Below are 19,222 nucleotides of genomic sequence, written 5' to 3'. Positions count from 1 at the left end.
GAAATGACCAAAATAAATGTATTTCTCTGCAATTAGAAACTGTGTAAACAGTCTTTGTATCAAAATAAAGCCAACGCTTGTGAGATGTCATTAGAGACGTGAATATTACTGCAGATGTTACTGTCAAAGTTGCTGTGACTCAAACATAGAAACATTTGATTTTTTTATTTGGGTGCTTAACTAGTTAAAAAAAAGCATCTGTCTCCTATTTTTGCGTCACATAGGAAAGAAGCATCAATATCTGATTAGAAGACTTATTAATTTGGACATGCTGTTTATTATTGTGGTGTTTGGTGCAGTTTTCTTGTTTTGTGGGGTTGTTTTTTTTCAAGTGGAGATGAATATCTTTGACAAGTTGATTTGTTCACATTTGCAAATCTAAATTTTTAAGAGAAATTTGGTTTTTGAGTTTGTAGACAATGTAAATATAAGGCAACCATTTCCTTCTTCAGTATTTGTCTGTGGTGCATTTTTCTCTGTTTTAACAAAAGGGGAACAAAGGACATTTAAGTCCTCGTAAAATGATTTGTTTTAATTTTAAATTTTTGCTAAAACACATTTACCTGTTCACAACTGCGATTAAATAATTGTAATTTGGCATCTTATTTTTTTTTTAAGTGTTTTACTATGTTTTTTGTTTTTTTTAGTAAAACAATGAATTTTAAAATAATAACAACAATAATCATGATGAATATTATCATTAATTATTATTCTCATTATATAATTTAATACATGAACCTTACACTGGGTTGTATTTTCAAACAGTAATGAATGAATTATCAGTCTCCTGTGAGCAAACATTTGGCGACAGTGCTGAGGAAGAACTCCCTATTAACAGGAAGAGACGTCCTGCAGAAGCATGCTCAGGGAGTGGCTGCTATCTGTCATGACAGGGTGGGGGGTGAGGGGGAAAGAGAAGAGGAAATAGGAGCATAGAGAAAAAGAAAGTAAACAAAAGGCCAAAAATTGTGCACACATCCTCTGTGTCTACCAAGATTGCTAATTGTGACGGAACCTACCTGGTAAAATGCCTGTAGAGTTGTAAAACAGGTCATCTACTAATCTGAAGGTTGGTAGTTCGATCCAGCCTGCATGCCAAAGTATGCTTTAGCAAGGTACTGAAGCCCAGGTTGCTCTCCAATGCATTTGTTGGCATGTATATGTTAGAAAGCACTAAGACGTGGAAAAAGTGCTTGTATAAATGTGTGTGAGTGGGTGAACCAGGCCTGTTGTAATACTTTTAGTGCTCAAGTTGAGTTTCTACGTTCAGAAAAAGAGAAACAAGGGTTACTCCCAGTAGGAGTCCAAAGGGGGAAGAGTTAAATTCAATTCTGTAGTATAATGGAAACCATTATCCACAGCTTGTGGCTGTAAAATATGTGTTGCAAGATGTTAACTATTCAACTGTTTTGCAGATGAGCTCACAGTGAACGGGCAGTATCAGTGCCTGGCAGAGCTGTCCACCACCCCTGTCACCGTGTGCCACGGCACAGGCATTTCCTGTAGCAACGCCCACAACGACGCAGCCCACAGCGCACTACAGTACATCAAGGCCTCCATCAAATAAACAACGGCGCCGCCAGCAGTCGCTGCACCCACAGTGTCACATACATCAGCTGATGCCCAGTCTGCGATTGCCCGGGTATATTTTTGTAATCATGCACATGGCAAAGTAGACTCAACTGCGCAGTAACCCGAAAAAGCATCAGCTTTATTTTTCACCTCTATTTATACTCGCGAGCAAACTGTAAAAGAATCGAGCGGAAGTGTGGTTGTTTTTATGTTTTTATTTTAAATGTCCCAAAGTATGTGATGAAAAGTGGAAGAATATTACAAACGATTTTCTTTGTATCTTTTTACACACAGTGTGAGTGCAGTCAGTGGTTTGAATGTCTAGTTTTTCCATACATTTTGTCTAGTGTGACATATGGACAGAAAGACAGGCCATGTTTTTATTTCTTATTAGTATTTAATTTGTCCTACTTCCACTCATCCATCGCTCTTTATCAGTTTGACTCGGAATAGAAAAGATGATTGCTGGTCTGTTGCAGTGTGCCTCTGTATAGCTATAGAAGTAAAACCTGCTCTATATTTAATAGATTTACTGACTGGTGTTCTCTGCTGTATGAACTTACCGTTGGTAGAGAAAAATGGCAGCAACAACAAGTGTTCAGATCCAGTAAATAAATGAAATAACATTAAATAAATGTTAATGAGTGTTGGCGTGTGTTAATGGCCGTGCAATAGAGCCTACTGAGAGAATAAATTGCTGTGGCGCCTTCAGGAGCCGGCTGTTGTGTTATTGATTGAAATGCGTCCCGTGGGAGATGACCGCTGGACAGCCATTTGTTCATCAGCCAGCCCGTTGTTAAGTATTGGTACAAAGCTAATTACATCAGAGTGAATTCATGGGTGCTTTCTACTTAATTTGTGTTGTTTTATAACAAAAAAGTGGCCCAAAGAAAAGTCAAATACAGTAATTTATTTATTTGAATTTGGTTTTTTTACTCTAAAGAGTGATATTTGCACTCACTGGCCACTCTATTAGGTACAGAGACCCATCTCTCCCTGTGACTGGCATCAGCTGCTTTCATAGAAGAAAAATGACAACAGTGAAAGTTAAACCTGAAAGCAATGAGTAAAACGACACTATTATCCATATGCATTCAACAGACACTTTATTAGGTACACCTTCCTGGTACTGGGTTGGAACATCCTAATTTTTCATTTCATAGATTCAACAAGGTGCCTCACAGATTTTGTTTTATAGTTACATGACAGCATCTCACAGGCCCTGCAGATTTGTTGGACACACGTCCAGGATGTGAATCTTCTGTTGGACCACCTCCCAAAGATGCTCTATTAGATTGTCGTCTACTGTAAATACAGTAAAATAATTGTCATGACACATCCTGCTGGAAGCAACCATTAGAAGATGGGTGCATTATGGGTCATACAGGGATGCACGTGGTTGGCAAAAATACTCAGGCAGGCAGGCTGTGGCATTTTAAAAATGCTCAGCTGGTACTAAGGCGTCCAAAGTGTGCCAAGAAAGTATCTCGCACATCATTACACCACCACTACCCTGAACCTGTGATACAAGATAAAATGAAGCCATGTATCTGTGTTATTTCTGTGAAATTCTGACCCTACTATCTGATTGTTGCACCAGAAATTGAAACCCATCAGACCAAGTGGCAGTTTTTTAATCTTCCATCATTGAACTCTGGTAACACATGTGAATTGCAGTCTCAAGATCCTGTCAGGAGTCCTACAAGGTGTGGTCTTCTGCTGATGCAGCCTTTGATGTGTTGTGTGTTCAGAGATGCTCCCCTGCATACATTGGCTGTTGTTATTTAAGTTACTGTTGCTTTCCTGTCAGCTTGAAGTAATCTGGTCACTCTCTCGTCTGGCAACAAGGCAGTCACTGGACATTTTCACCTTTCAAACCATTCTCTGTCGTTTGGGTAAATCCCAATAGATCAGCACTTTCTGAAGTTGCCAGACCAGCCTGTCATACATATTCAAAGTCACTTAAATCACCCTTCCTCGCCATTCTGTTGCTCTGGTTGAACCTCAGCAGGTCAACTTGATCATGTCTATATGTCTAAATGTACTAAGTCACTGCTGTGTGATTGGATGATTTGATATTTGTGTTGCTGTGGAGATTAACAGGAGCACCTAGCAAAGAAGTCCTTGTCATTGGGTTCTCTGTTGCTTGTGTGTTTGTGTTTTTTCCCCCAGCAACTTAAAACATAGGTACTAGCCTTAAAAAATAGTGGATATCACTACTGTGTCATATGTGTTTCTATGCTTACCAAGGTGTGCTGTGGGAGCTCCAATTTCTGTTATTAAAGAAAACCAGGGGTGTCAAACATAAGGCCCGGGAGCCAGAATCGGACCATTGGACAGCTTATGAAAATGTGAAGGAAGAGTTTCCCCCTAATAAACATAAATATCAGAGTACAAGAACACTTACCTTTTTAAAAAACACAAACCACAGAACTTCATCCCTTGAGTTTTGCAGTTTTATTAGAACAAGCACTATGTAGCAGCAGTGTACAGTGTTCATGGAAAGATATGTACTTTGTTAAAATTGCACTTTAGAAGGTACCCATCAGGAAATTGATTTGATCCAAACTGAGCTGACATAGTGCTTCATGATACATGTCAGTCGACAAAAAAAAAAAGTGTCCAATTCAGAAACCATAAACCTTTTTTTATAAGGCATCTGCAACATTCATTGGCAAGCTCTAGACATGCAGGTAGAAAATGGATGAAGAAAGCTGGAGGATTTTCTCTTTTTTTTTCTCCACTACATTCTGACTCTGTGATACCAAACACTACACAAAGCACTGGCCCTACCTCCACAGCTACTGATGTAGGAGGGAAAAGAAATCAGCTGCTGCAGTAGTGCCCCCACTTTTTTTTCTCCCCCCTCCCCTAAATGTGCTGCATTTATTGTGATCACCAAAAATGAATCAGTTACATGTTGGGGTAGCAGAGCAGTGCAGAACATTTTTAGACACTGCAAGCGTTATACAGTTAAAACTTTTCTACTCCTCTAATGTCAAAGAAATTTCCCTTAATGTATTCCGTCCTCGGCTAAATGCTCAGTGTACTTAATCATCTGTAGGCAGGCGGACTATGGAGAATGTGCGGCGTTTGACTTGTGAATGGCATACCTTCTTCTTGGCTCGGGTATTCTCATCTGTTGTGTGTTTGTGAGGCATTGATAAATGCATTAAGGCACAGCAAGTGAAACCGACGCTGCTGAGTTGTAGCATTAAGTTCGTGATCAGGGAAAAATAAAACTATATCCACGCGTATCTTGTTGTTTTTTTTATCTTTTAAACTACATGGATGCAAAGCAGTTCTAACTTTTTGGTTTGTTAATCTACGGTGTGATCAGTGCACACATGATGGATTTGCCTTAAACAGTTTTCGCTCTACATATTTATATTCACCTTTCCCCTCCTCGCCCTGCAGCTGTGAACAAAGAGATTCAGCTTTAAGAACTATTCGCGTGTGTTCGGGTTGATTTTAAAGGCGCCCCCTTTTATTTTTTTCTTTAGCTGTAAAACAAAAAAAGAGGAGACGAGGCAAGATTTTAAAGCTAAACTTCAACCTGGTGCTTTGAAGAAGCCCACAGCATAGCAGTAAATTCTCTGGGGAATCAGACACATTGAGACGTTTTAATGTTTTTACAGTATCCATCTGAAAATCTGGCTTCTTTCATTTTTACAGGACGACCTGTAGGTGTCTCTGGTGTTTCATAATGAACTACGACTGCATGCGGTTTGGTGATTGAGTCACGGCGAGATTAAATCATTCCTTAATCAATTAATGATAAGAGAAATTATAGATGGTTTGAGTAATATATCAAGAAAAATACCAAATATCTGCTGGTAACAGATTTATAAATGAATACAGTTAGTACTTTTTTTGCTCTATATCTTTGTAAATGATTCTTTTTGGTTGTTAATCAGAATAAAGATGATTTTAAAAAAATCTCTTTGGGTTTTTTGTAAACTGTAACAAGACTCTGATGGAAAATTACTCATTTATTAATTCAAAATAATTACATCTTCAAGCTGCGGCTGTTTTATGGAAATATGTGACTCTGCTATTCACGTTTCGTTATTAAATGAAGTACTACAAAAATCCCAAGGATCTGAGAGAACGCTGCAACCTGTACAAATCTTTTCTTATACTCGTGACTCGGACGTGTACGCGCCCATTATTTGAATGAAACCCTCACATTCGGGAACAGAGTGGAGAGAGTTATGTATGCATTTATGTAACTGTGTGATTCACACGAGTTGGTTTTGTGTAACAATGGTTATTATTAGACACTGGGGCTGCTGAGGTGAAGATCGTCCTTCCGTTTGCACTGTGTCACGACAGATCAGTGTTGACAGTCCACAGGGCCGAAACGCCTCGCGTTTAAATCACACCTCACCTCCCAGCACATGTTCAGCTCAGTTACTCATTAAAACGGCGTTTGTAGAGCCCCGTACTTCCTCCACAGCGGTCGACATTAATTTCAAATGAGTTGTTTCCCGGGAGAGAGTGCTGCCATCCGACAGAGTCGACAGTATTAAAAGGCAAAAATAAATAAAATCTGCCAATTCACATAATTCTCTTTCACTAAATTCTGAGTCCGAGATATTTTTTATAAAAATACCTGTTTTTTTTTCTACAATAACTGATGATATAGTAAATACGGCTTTGTACCAGTGAAAGCTGCTCTCTACACATGCAATGTTATCATAGGTAATCTGTAGGTAATCAAAATGTCTACTTCATAGACTAGTCTACCCAAACTGCTGTTGGAAATTAAATGGCTTCAACTTAAAGGCGCCTAATCGTGTGACTTGTACAGGTGTCTTTTTAAGGCAAGGACATACTGGGAAGTCAACAGAGCTGAGGAAACATCTACATAGGCGCGGTGAGACCCAGCTTCGACAAGCACAATGAAGGTGATCCTAGGGTATGTTTCCATGGATGGGTGACCCTCCACAGGGTCGCTGGGCGTCGGGCCTTCCCTCAGCTCAGCAGTCATTCGTATCCATGCACAAAGATGTTTCATCATCGTCGCGTTTCTCTTAACACCTTATTGTGCGTAGGTAACAGCCTCCTCGTCTGTGATGATGGAAACACAGATCCATGTGCTACCATAGAGTCACTGTAGATTCCATGTTAATGAAGCCGGGGTTTTTGCGGAGCTCCCAGTACATGTTGTTGGAGACCCATCTCTCCCTGTGATTGGCATCAACCACTTTCCTGGAAGGACAAGGACAAAAGTGGAAGTTGTAAACCTAAAGGCAACGGGGAGAAATACACTATTCCCTACATGCACTCAGCAGACACTTTATTAGATACACTACCCTCTAATACTGGGTTGGATCCTCCTTTGAGTTCAGAAATGTCTGAAGTCTTCATAGCACAGATTCAACACGGTGCTGAAAACATTCCTCAAGATTTTGGTTCATATTGACACGACAGCATTGCACAGTTGCAACATCCATGTTGACAATCTCCACCTAACAATTTCCGCCACATCCTAAAGGTGCTCTTCTGGATTGAGATGTGGTGACTGTGGCTATTTGAGCTCAGTGAACTCATTGTCAAGTTCAGAAAACCAGTCAGAAGATGAGTACACTGTGGATATAAAGTTATACACATGCTAAGCAACAATATCAGGTAGTCTTTAAACAATACTGAGTTGGTATCAAAGGGTCAAACACACCATTACACCACCACCAGCCTGAAATGCTGATACAAGGGAAGATGGATCCATGTTTTTGTATTGTTCATGTTAAGAAGACCACAGAAGGTACCACAGCTGTCAGCTAAGAGCTCACCGAACGTATACATCTGTACAATCAGAACACTGAAAATGTAATTTGTCTCGATTTCTGCTGTGACATTCAGATAGCAGGGTCAAAATCTGCCATAAACCACATGGAAAGCATGGATCTATCCTGCCTTGCATCAGTAGTTCAGGCTGGTGGTGTAATATTGTGGGGGATATTTTCCCGATAAACTTTGGGTCCCCTTAGAACGAGCTGAACATCGTGTAAAAACTACAACCTACCTGAATATTGTTGCTTATCATGTCCATCCCTTTATGACCACAGTGTACCCATCTTTTGATGGTTGCTTGCAGCAGGATAACACACCATGTCACAAAGCTCAAATCATCTCAAACTGGTTTTCTGAACTCAACAGTGAGTTCACTGTAAATGGGCTCCACAGCCACCAGACCTCATTCCAACAAAGCACCTTTGGGATGCAGTGAATTTGGAACTATCATATCAATATGGACGAAAATCTCTGAGGAAGTGTATCTGTTCACCGGGAGATTTATAGACTAATTTGAATTGAAGTGTTGTCGTGTTCACATTTTTGTAGTTGTACAACCCATTTTATAACACAATGCCAGTTAAAATAAGAATGATAATACGTAATAATAAACATACATAATTTTTTAAAACAATGCATTTTAACCCAGATTTTCATGTTCATCTATAAATCTCCGTACAGACACCAAATTGTGCTTCATTTGATTATTTGCAAAGAATGTGAATAATGTTAATGTTGAGTTTTCCATGCAAACGTTGAGCTGCTAAACATCCTAAAAATGGGAAAAATGCTGACACAGCCGCAGTCACATCCTCTCTTACAAATATTGATCAAATTATTGCAATAGAGGAGCAAATGAATGCTTCTGTACAACATTTGATTGTTCTATTGCACTTGGTTACAAAATGTTCTCACATGTAATCGCATGGCAACACAATGCCATGTGATTACAACACAACACAGACAAAGACTAGTACTTGTAGACTGCCCATAACTACGTGGTTATACACACTCCGGTTCTTTCTCATCTTGTGTAACACGGCTTCTCTCCACTTCTGATGTCAGCAATTACTGCCTAATAATGTGATGTGTCTGGCTTAATGTTTTGATCAGCTACCTCAGGAGAATAAGACAAGGTCTTGCTAGTGAGCAAGAGCTCCCCAATCAAATCAGCCTCATAGCAGCTTCTTCTCTTTTTACCCGTATTCTTCCAAAATAAGAGATCTTTTTCATTCTAATGTACTTAATCAGTCCAGATATTTTCCTCATTTCAACACTGAGATGTGTGTAGTAGGCTGTCTGAATGGAGCCAATCAAAGCCAATGAAAGACAAAACTGAACATGAAACGAAATAAAAAAACAAAGCGACGCATTCTACAAGGTGAATAATGCACATCTGGCTGCTGCTTTGTGCATCCTTACTTAAAGAAGCGTGGCTCGTGTTTGATGTTGTTCTCATCGTTCCACTTCCTCCTGACCCTCTGCATGTCCTCAATACGCTGCTTCTCTGATGACGCCATTTCCAAGTTACCTTCTTCCAGATACCTAAATGAAAGGATGAGAATTTGTAAACATTATGAGAAAAACTACTACCAGCAGACTGACTTCAATGAAATTGCAGCCAGACCGGAAGAAATCAGTCACACTTTTTTTACTCAGTTGCTGCAAAAATATGCAGCGTTAGCAGCTCGTAGTGCCAGGTGCAGATGTGATGTTGTACCTTTGATCAGGTCTGAATCTGGCATCCGTCCGCGGCAAGGCATCTTTTAACTCAGGACAAAGCTCATTTAGTTCAATGGCAAACCTGGTGAAGCCGTAGTAAAGCTCATAGTCTGTGGGCATGGAGCCTGGGGAGGAAAGCCAACAAAGTCCCCTTTTAGCTTTAAAGCTTTGTACAGCTAGTCCTGAGTGAAGTCCCGCTGTGAGAGTGAAGCGAGAACTTATTCTTACCTGGCCTCCAGATGCATTTAGCGGAAGGTGGGACACCACAATAAACACCCTCGTGCCATTTTCCAAAAAGCCTGTGGATCACTTTTCCTTCCTGATCCATCACAAATCCTTGAACTTCATTCACATTTGAACTCCAGTAGTTTCCCTAAAAAACATAAACTTCACTGTTAGCTTTTTCAAGTTATATATAAAACTAAACCAGCTTAGAGCATTAGAGGGAAACCCCAAATGGTTCATTATAAACATCTGGAAAATTGTGAGGAGGAAGAACTCCCTTTTAACAGGAAGAGACTTCTCATTCAGGAAGAGGCAGCCATTGCCATACATCTGGTTGAGGAGAAGACAACAAAGAAGCAAGACGCTACCCAAATCATCTCAATTATTTTTCACCTTGACAAAGGTAAGTTTGCAGAGGCAAGCACTGCTCTTTATGTTTCTGATGGTAATCTCCCCGTAGTGTTCAATCCACCGCCGTCCACTGAGGATGTTGTGTACACAGGTGGTAACTTTATTCCATTCGTATTGATCACCAAACCTAGAAAGCCAGAATAAAAACAGCTTCAGGTACTGCAGGTGTAAAAAGGCTAGATTATTAAAGTAGGTGATACAGCTATGTTCATTTTCTGTGTAACCTCAGTGCTTTTCGACATCTGTGAGGTTGTCACTTTAATCATACCCCAAAGAGGTTATTATTTGTGGGTTGATCCATGCAGTAGATTCTTGTGACCAAATCCAATCAAGCCAATCAAAAGAAATCTGGCTTTAAAGCAAGGGGAGCTTAAATGATTAACTCTGAGGATGCTGGATTTTTCTGGGGCTCTTAGGTGTTTTTAACAGCTTTGACAGAACTAATAAAGTTTTTGTTGTTAATTTCTGTTGATTTAACACAAGCCTGCATTTCTCAGTCATCATTAAAATCTCGATATTTCCATGAAGGCAATTAAAAGCAGAAACCTGGCGATTAACATAATCCCAGTGACATGAAGCATTAAAACCAACCAAACTCTGCGCCTTCATGTTCAATTACCATGCACACCAGCTGGGTGAAGGTTACCTGGGTATCATGAGATTTACACTCCCGATTGGTAAAATTTCCATTGATTTTCCCCAGAACTTGTTTTTCCATCTCACATCTGGAAAGAAAAACAACAAAAATATCCCATTAAAATACTTTTTTTTTAAACATTTTGTCTAAAATCATACCAAATAACATTTATGTTTACTCTGTACAATTTCCGCTGGTTATTAAAAAGGCTAATTGAGTCCTGCTGGCTGGTCTACACTAAGCCATATCTCCTGTGAGGAAAATCCCTAACTAATTAGACAGGTAACCTACCTTGCCAGAAGGTGAAGTTCTTAGACTCACAGTGGCAGGCGGAGACGGGAGGGTGGTGGCTCACCTTCGAGAAAAGATCAAATAAAAAAAGAGTCTAGATAGCACATCATATACAGCCTCTACTCTTAATTACACATTTATTGTGACGATTTTAATTTTGTCTATAATATTCGTTTGACAGTTTTGGTTCACAGATGATTTTTTTTCACTGTAAATTTATTCTGGATGCTGAACTTGCACTCTCCTGCTAGACACTGGAATTACTTACGCCTGGTGTCTGGGAATATTTTCCCCAGGGAAATCAAAAGACTAAGCATGAAACTCCCTGATCTTGCAGGAAGCCCAACAGCTTATATCTTTCTGTGTCAGGTTGGTGATGAACCCTTGTATTTACAGATTTAACTCTGAGACTTTGAGGAAAGATCTTCCAGTGTAATGTTTGAGAGCCCAGACACACATGCGTAATGGATTGTAATCGGTATCAATAAGAAGCCTTCTCATAAGAAGCAAGAAAACTGGTTATATTACACCAGTCTTAATGACTACACTGGATGCCCATTTCTTTTAGAACTGATATTAAGATTTTACTTATTACTGTTAAGGCCCTTCATGTCCTGGCCCCAGAATATATACTGAAACTGTTGTTCCTGTATGCAAACCAGTGCACAGCCTCAGATCCTTGGGCAGAAACTGTTTACTGTTCCCATCGCACGCTTAAAGTCAAAAGACGGTCGCCGTTCGGAGAGCAGCGATGGCCTCATATTTGTCACAAGCCATTTTGATGTTATTTTGATGTTGCACTTGAGTCTTATTTTAATTCATATATATAAACATTCTTTAAAATAATTTCCTTCCATTTCTTTTACTCTGTGTTTCTTAGAAGCACTTTGCAACACTGCTTCAGTTTTCAGCTAATCTAACCTATGGAGCAAACATGTGACAGCAGGTATAGAAACCCAACCTGATTTCTTTTTTTTAATATCTCCTTCTATGTTTCGTCTTCTTCCAGATAAGAGCACAGTGAAGCACTGGGCTTTCTTGCAAATTAGATAAAACCGAGTCCTTGAGGCGGCCACACACAAAAACAAAGGCACAGACCTTGCGGTTAAACCGAAGCACTCCAAGGAAAGCTCCACCGAGCTTTTTAGACCTCACCAACATAATGAGACCTCCTCAGGAAAAAAATGAGCTACTCTATAAATTCCTTCTTATTGCTTAAAATTGACTCATTTTGAACTATGTGAGCAGGTGCTTACCTGCTCAGAGAAAAAACAGAAGCCCTTGTCTTCCCGAATACATTCGTAAGTCTCTCCGAGTAGCGGGTTGAATGGCTTGCTACCTGCTCTGTAGTAAGTGGATGAGTAGCCTGAGACAGCAAAAGCAGCGACGAGAACCTGAACGAGAGTCATAAACACAGAGTGGATTTACAGGCTCCTCATAACAGGCTTTGTCACGAATAAGCTAAACAACAGAATCTGTCATTCAAATGTTATCCAAAGGACAGGAGGCAGCACATCACAGGCATATATGTTAGCTTGTTGCAGTGTGACATCACACATTAATGAATTAATGAATCACCACACTGGAAACTGATTAACAGTTCATTTCATAAGCTCCGGCGACTTCTTTACCATGCGCTCAAAAGGATCCTCGGTCTCAGCAGCCTTATCCAGCAGCTCGCTGTACTCCAGCTCTTCACACATGCGCTGCAGGGTGTTGAGGGGCTCGTTGAGCTCCACGGGCATGGACACTTTGGACAGGTCTTTGCCGATGTTGTTTCGCAAGATGTTCCAGAGGTTGATGTTGCTGGTGTCAGGACAGGGTGCCGACAAGCAGCTGCGCCGCCCATTACGAAAGGCGCTGCCAGCAAAGTCTCCGTTGGCCACTGAAAAAAAGATAAATAATGAAAAAAAGGAATCATTATTACAACATCCATCTGGTGTGATTATCTGCAACAGGCTATGCTAGTCCTAGAAACGCCTAAGTAAGTATAATTATAACAAAGAATTTTAAAAAAAGCATTTTTTGGTCGTGTTGCAAGTCTTTGTGTAAAATGCAGCAGGATGGGTTTTTTTTTAATATTCTAGGAAAAAACTTTTCTTATTTTTTCTTAGTTTGTTTAATATATGCCGCCTTTGTAATTTAAGTAGTGAGGACATGGTATTAGTTCAGGTTTAGCTGCAACATCAAATACACTGAAACGACTCTTCTACTTCACCAGTAGTTGTGCTGTTACAGTGATAGACGGTCATATTACACAAAGTCTGAAACAATGATGTCAGTGAATGTACAAGTAATCCTTGTGAGCCAAAAGCTCAGGGTTAAGATTCTTATAAACATTTGGTTTCAAGCTGCTTTTTCCTCTTTTGGATCCGGGCAATGTCAAAGACGCGATCGTCTCAGGCACATAGCTCTGGCTGCGAGAACACAAACGCACCCACCTGCCTGCTAAAAACCACCGATTTATGAGGGGCAGCCAATCAGAAGAAAGTTGACTAAAACGGTTTGATATAGATACTTGTGAACTTGACCCAGCGTAAGGTAAACAAGGTTTACTCTTCGCTGTGAATCATGCAAAGTAGCTGTGTCCAACATTAAAAATATGGGGTCATAAATTAGCACAATAGGTCATCTTTAATTTAGCTTTTAAGCAATATTTTTTCCCTGTAATGAATAAAGAAATCTCTGTATGTATGTTTGTTGATTTTAAAGAAGTTTAAAAGAGTAGTGGTCACATAATTGGATTCCTTCCTAGATTTACATATATATATATATGCTGATACAGTGTGTTCAGGTAGTGTCATAAGCTCTTACACTCAATTTGTAACCCTGCAGATGATGTCACGCTCCTCTGTGACCTAGATAACGTAGATTATAAATAAATCTCCACCGACTGTGACATCTACCTTTGCTAATCCTGAAGTGCTGGTGACAGTGGACGCTTTGCTGGAAGATACTACTCACCATGAGAAAATAACACCAATTCTAGCTCATTTCCAAAACTTTCAGACTAGCGGGAGCCTGAGTAGTTTTTTTCCCCCTTTCTGTTGCCCTTGGCAACATAGCAAAGTCAACTGCTTTTGCAGCACTGATAAATGAATTTGCAAAGTGTGTGTCTTTGCGTGGGAATGTGACGTTATTGTAGAAGCAGCACGGCTGACGGACTGAGTGGGATCTCCCCCTCCTTTATTAATTTCTCATGTCCTTTTGTTCTGGTACAAACAACGGTTGCTCGTGACGGCGCAGAATTGGACCTACTTTGTCTGGAGACGTTATCAGTCACGCTGGCGTTGTCCTCGGAAATGTTATCGCTCACATCACTGACATATGACTCATCGTCTGAACCCTGTGAGGGGAACAGGTACACAGGGGAGTGAGGCAGTGCAGTAATACAACACGAACGGATCAGAACAGCCTCACACTCACGCGCACACACACACACACACACGCACGCACTGCAGTTTGCCATTGGCTAACAAACTGCAGCAGCATGCCGGCTATCTGTCCCACTGCAGTAATCATGAGTCAAGACACTGCAGTATTCATACTTTATATATAGCAAACAAAATAAGGTCACATTTGAAAGGGCCATGTTGTAGCCACTTTGGGTGAAAGCTGCTTTTCCAGTTTATGTGACAAAAAAAAGAGAGAAAAGGCTTGCCGTTAGAGCTACAGGCCAGGGGGATGATGAATTTCCACGCTCAGTAATCCTTCAGCATGGCTCAATGCATGCCTGGGGAGCTACAATGCTTGATGGGTCTTCAGGGACCATACGCAGTATATTTGGAGCAGAATGTTCACAACCGTTAAAAAGGGAAGGAGGCAGAAATGGTTGATTTGAGTGATGGACCGAACATCCTCTTCCACTTGATGCTTTTTAACAAAGCATAAAGTGGAAGAGGATCATTTTGATTCTTAGGCATGACTCGGGGATTAGGCCTCGGGCAGATACGAAGGAGCCCTCCTGTGTTTACGTTTCTTTTACACTCCATCTCTGCTCTTCGTGACTTTTGCATTAATTACTGACTAAATCTGTCTCCACACACACACAGGCATCACGCTGATGTTTTTCACTGGCTTTACAGCAGAAGTATAGTTTAACCTTACTAAATCCACATCCATCACCACATCCACTCCGCTTCTTCATCCGCCCCGCTGTACCTCGTTCTCTGACGAGCTGGCTGACAGAAGCACTTCCTGGGCATCAAAAAACTCAGAGACAGATTCTGACATGGAGAGTCGGCTCTCATTAGAGGCCTGCTGAGTCAGAGGGATCCCCATCTGTTCCCCGGCCTGCAGGCAAACACAAGCAAATGCAGGAGGCGTTCACTATTTCTTGCTATGATGACAGGTTGAAGAACCAAAACTGACCTGAACGAAGACAAACAGAACCAGATGACAACACAGTGCTCATATTGCAGCATGTGTCTCCTTGCCAAAAGGCAACCTCTCATCCGTTTCTAATTAGTCAGTTTTTCCATTAACCTTGATGTCAGGTTCTGCATAGAATAATGATTTCTGAAGCTCACCTGCCAGGCTGTACTGGAAAGGCCATCAGTCTATAGGAGCGAGAATCAATAATCCAACTGACAAATGCAGGAAGCAAATACATCGACTACCTGGCGAGCCTCCGAAGCTGTAGCTTTATCAATATCAGGGTAAGCAATGAGATTTGTCAGTGATAGACAGTGAGCTACCTCATCAGGTGTGGAGATGATGTTCACACTCACAACTTGCTCAGTCAGGACAGACTCAGAGTGGATGCGGTTGAGTCGAGTTCGAAGTTCTGCATTTTGCGACAGGGCCTGAAGAATAAAAAATGCTTTCTGTCATTCAAATCTCACACGAAACTTTGAAGTAAAAAAAGATAAAAAAGAATTGGCTCAGTCCTTCATAAAGAAAACAATTATTTGCATCCTGCTTTTTCTGTAAAAAAAAAAAGAACAATTTGACTGATTATTCTCTTGTTTTGCCACAGATTTTAAAAAGTCACAAGATTTTAAAAAGTTTTCTTTAAAGTTAGAATATCTATAAAAGGCATTTACTGTGACCAAGAGCATATGCATGCTTCAAAGGGGCGAAAATATGTCAATGATAGGTTTTGACTGGGATTTGCATCCCAGTATCTCAGGTGAATGTTCTGTGCTTAACAACTTTGCAGCAATATTCAGCTCTACAATCACTTGACACTTTGTTAGACACACTTTGCTAGTGCTAGATTTGAAACCAGTGGGCCTTTAGAAGTGCCTTAATTCTTCATAAAACCACGTACTAAAAGTATGCCTCAGAGATTGCAGTCCATATCAAGAGCTTGTACATCCATGATGAGAATCACCCGTTTTCACTACATCCCAAAGGTGCTATATTGGACTGACATCCGGTCACTGCGGAGGCCATTTGAGTGCACTCTGTTGTCCGATTTTGATGAGCCACCTGTGAAATGAAGCCTCGGTTTCCTGTTTTTAGCTGAGAGAAGTGGTCTCCTGCTGCTCCAGTCCATCTTCTTACAAGTTTGATGTATCTGTCTGACTCTTTACATGAACAAGGAATTTTCACCTAATGAAGTCAATGGGTATTTTCTGTTTTTTGGACCATACTCTGTAAACCCTAAAGATGATTGTTTGGGGAAATCCCAGTAGATCATCAGTTTCTGAAAATTCCAACAACCATGCCATGTTCATAGTCACAAAATCATCTTTCTTCCCTATTCGAATGCTCAGTTTGAACTTCAGCAGGTAATCCCAATGATGTCTACTGCCATGGTGGTTGGTTAGATTTGTGTTAAGTTAAGCTGCACCAAAGTGGCCAGGTAGTGTGTTTTGTTTACTTTACCTGGTCATGACCAGTGTCCAGTGATGGTTCACTCACCACAGCTTTAATTCATTATTCACATACTCATACATGAAGGGCAGGCCAATATTAACTCCTGAGGTCCAAATGTTGTCAGTTTGTCTTGTTCTCTTACTTGTTCTCATGACTATATTTAGAGATTTTTACAACTGAAGAGGGCAGTTTATAGTTGTTATAAATCCACTGTGAAGCAGCAGAAGAGGAGAGGAGTCACAGCGACTAGCTGGTGGACAGAGTGAAGTATTTAGCTGATTAAGAGCCACACAATAGCCTCAAAGCCTTGTGGGGACAAAAAGAGAGGAAGTATTAGATTCTCGTTCATCAGGTGGCCAAAAATGTAATTAAGTTAATGCAATGCTGTTCCTTTCTGCAGATGTTTGATCAAAACTTTAAAAAAAAGAAATAGAAAATGTAGGTTTAGGTATAAACGTACCTACTGTATGCCAAAGGAAATATTAAATACATAAAACTAAGATGGCAATAACACTCACTTATATCCTGCGGGGATTACAGTAGCTGACATCAGCAGCTGTAACTATAGCAACCACAACTCCTGATTATCAACCTCCCACAGAGCTCTGCCACCAAACCTGACCTCCATCCTGCGACAAGGGTGTCACACAAGAATCCAATTAGGAACGAAACAGAGATAAAGCAGCGAGTGAAACATTTCACTGAAATGATGTCAACTGTTAGCAGAGGAACAGTCCAATTAAATCGCGGTGGTAGAGAGACAGCCCCGAGGAGAAGAGTTAATGAACTGCACTGCACATTTCTCCCGCTCACCAATTAATGTGGGAAAAGATGATTGGACGTTCACGGCTCACTTGCCTGGGCTCTCATCTCCACACATCATTTTTCTTTTTAACCGTGATGTTGATACAGCGTCACAGTTTGCATTTGTAGCACGAAAACAGATTGGCAAAGACTAAATAGAAGGAGAAGAGAGACATCACCACCAAAGATTACATCGGCAACATGTCCTCCAGCCTCCTCTGGTGATACGCTGTAGATAGACTGGTGGCAAATACTGAGGCTTTCATTAAAACATGCAGGTGCTCTAAATGGTCTCCAGCCAGTTTCAGCTGCCAGATTTATGACTTCCTGACTTCTCACAGTGGCGCTAATCGAGTAAAGCTAAGTCGCCGTAGAGAAAAACTCTGTCACGATGGCCGAAAGCAGGTGAGACCAAACTAGAGGGAGCTTTAATAACACATTATTAAAACTACATAATGATGATAGTACTTATAGACACTGTCACTGCAGTGCAGCAAACACTAGATTAATCCTGCATTTTGCCTTTTAGCTGTATTTTTTCATATCTGGTTACACAGACATTGTGCAACATATTAATAATAACAGAACTGTTCTTCCATAACAGCATCACGATCATATTGTTAGATTAACATCAGCATCTGGCTTAAAGAAAATCTTGCCACAGGAGCCATTTTATTATTGTCTCTAGGCTTTTGGTGAGAAAGCTGTAACACTGAATTTGTAACTGAGATGTTTTTTCAAAAAGATGACTGGCTCATATTTTACTCAGCTGTTGTAAAGCAGATCACTGACTTCTACGTGTTACAGAATTCTCTCATTGATTTCTATTCAGCGTCCTTTCTGTGCCATATCTCCTCCTTGCATGTCTCTGGGATCGTATCATGGGTTACTCTGATTCCCACTGAAGGGAGCTCATTACCTGTGACAGAGACTTCCTGAGAGAGTTGATCTGGGCCGACTGGTCTGGCTGCTCCTGATCAGACAGAATCTGTTTGATCTTTTCCTTCTCTATGGCCACAGTGTTGAAGGCCGACTTCAGCAGCGAGTGGACTGCAGAGAGACAGGATCAAAGAAAAGCAGTAACTTAGAAACCCGCGCACCGGTTCAAAGGCATCGCTAGCTCCTCTGTCGCTATTCGCCAATGCTCTCTCTATGTAAGAATCAGTCACATGGTGGTACCAAGAATGAGACATAACATCCAGCATGTGCTGGTTTACTGGTTTCTAAGCCACTTCATGGACTGGAACCAGATCATTTTACTAAAGTGCTGCCCCCTTACTTCGCCCTTCATATCTTTCAGATCTGCTGAGCTATCGCTGCTGTCCATCCCACACACTGACTTTAAAACCATGATTGTGCATTTTTCGGTTGCTGGCCCTAAACTGTGGAACAGTTTGTCATTAACAATTAGATTTCCCTTCTCCTGCAAGGAATTTAAAACCAGTATAAAGACCGGTCTCTTTTCCTTAGCCCTTCACTTGCTATAAACCACATTTATTGTCTTTATTTGCTTGTGCAGTGCTGTTCTCTCTGTCTGTCTCTCTCTCTTCATATAGAGTGGCTTGCAAAAGTATTCGGCCCCCTTGAACTGTTCCACATTTTGTCACATTACAGCCACAAACACGAAGATCATTTAATGATGATCAGCAGCTACAGTATGAGAATAAAGTCCACCTTGTCCTACATGCCGCATTCGTACCTTTCTGGGCAATAATGCAGAACTCCTCTTGAAGTTTAATGTAGTCGCTGGCACACTCTACACTGTCTGTCAAGCGGGAGACGGGGGGCTGAAAGTCCACCAGCTCGGCACACAGGTTAGGGTTGGATGAGTGGAGGCGGACAGGGGACATACTGGCAGACAGAGGAACCTGGAGAGAGAGACAATCACAGAGGCTGACTGTCAGTCACCCGTGTGGCATAACAGTGCTCTTCTTTTTGTAT

At 40.8% G+C, this 19,222-nt stretch overlaps 2 protein-coding genes across 5 annotated transcripts in view; one reads left to right on the top strand and one right to left on the bottom strand.

Annotated features, from left to right (window-relative positions):
* Positions 1 to 2,280, top strand: part of prkra (protein kinase, interferon-inducible double stranded RNA dependent activator) — a 21,089-nt gene extending 18,809 nt beyond the window's left edge. Inside the window, exon 8 of the mRNA XM_005723520.1 lies at positions 1,416 to 2,280. Within this exon, the coding sequence (XP_005723577.1) occupies positions 1,416 to 1,567 (152 nt within the window). The 3' untranslated portion in view covers positions 1,568 to 2,280. The remainder of the gene's footprint in view (positions 1 to 1,415) is intronic.
* Positions 2,281 to 4,010: 1,730 nt separating this feature from the next.
* The window catches only part of osbpl6 (oxysterol binding protein-like 6), a 43,164-nt gene continuing 27,952 nt past the window's right edge, over positions 4,011 to 19,222 (bottom strand). For 3 of the 4 annotated variants that reach the window (XM_005723516.1, XM_005723519.1, XM_005723517.1), the window contains 14 exons: positions 18,981 to 19,149; positions 18,201 to 18,331; positions 15,352 to 15,459; positions 14,816 to 14,947; positions 13,913 to 14,000; positions 12,286 to 12,539; positions 11,911 to 12,048; positions 10,655 to 10,718; positions 10,373 to 10,451; positions 9,709 to 9,853; positions 9,319 to 9,463; positions 9,089 to 9,215; positions 8,791 to 8,913; positions 4,011 to 6,786 (listed from right to left, as the gene is read on the bottom strand). In XM_005723516.1, the coding sequence (XP_005723573.1) occupies positions 6,675 to 6,786; positions 8,791 to 8,913; positions 9,089 to 9,215; positions 9,319 to 9,463; positions 9,709 to 9,853; positions 10,373 to 10,451; positions 10,655 to 10,718; positions 11,911 to 12,048; positions 12,286 to 12,539; positions 13,913 to 14,000; positions 14,816 to 14,947; positions 15,352 to 15,459; positions 18,201 to 18,331; positions 18,981 to 19,149 (1,815 nt within the window). In that variant the 3' untranslated portion in view covers positions 4,011 to 6,674. The remainder of the gene's footprint in view (positions 6,787 to 8,790; positions 8,914 to 9,088; positions 9,216 to 9,318; positions 9,464 to 9,708; positions 9,854 to 10,372; positions 10,452 to 10,654; positions 10,719 to 11,910; positions 12,049 to 12,285; positions 12,540 to 13,912; positions 14,001 to 14,815; positions 14,948 to 15,351; positions 15,460 to 18,200; positions 18,332 to 18,980; positions 19,150 to 19,222) is intronic. The other variant, XM_005723518.1, reaches the window with a different exon arrangement.

Source organism: Pundamilia nyererei, unplaced genomic scaffold, assembly GCF_000239375.1.
Source record: "Pundamilia nyererei isolate P.nyererei 1_Seehausen unplaced genomic scaffold, PunNye1.0 scaffold00009, whole genome shotgun sequence".
NCBI lineage: Eukaryota > Metazoa > Chordata > Actinopteri > Cichliformes > Cichlidae > Pundamilia > Pundamilia nyererei.
This window is presented reverse-complemented; position numbering and strand designations above follow the sequence as displayed.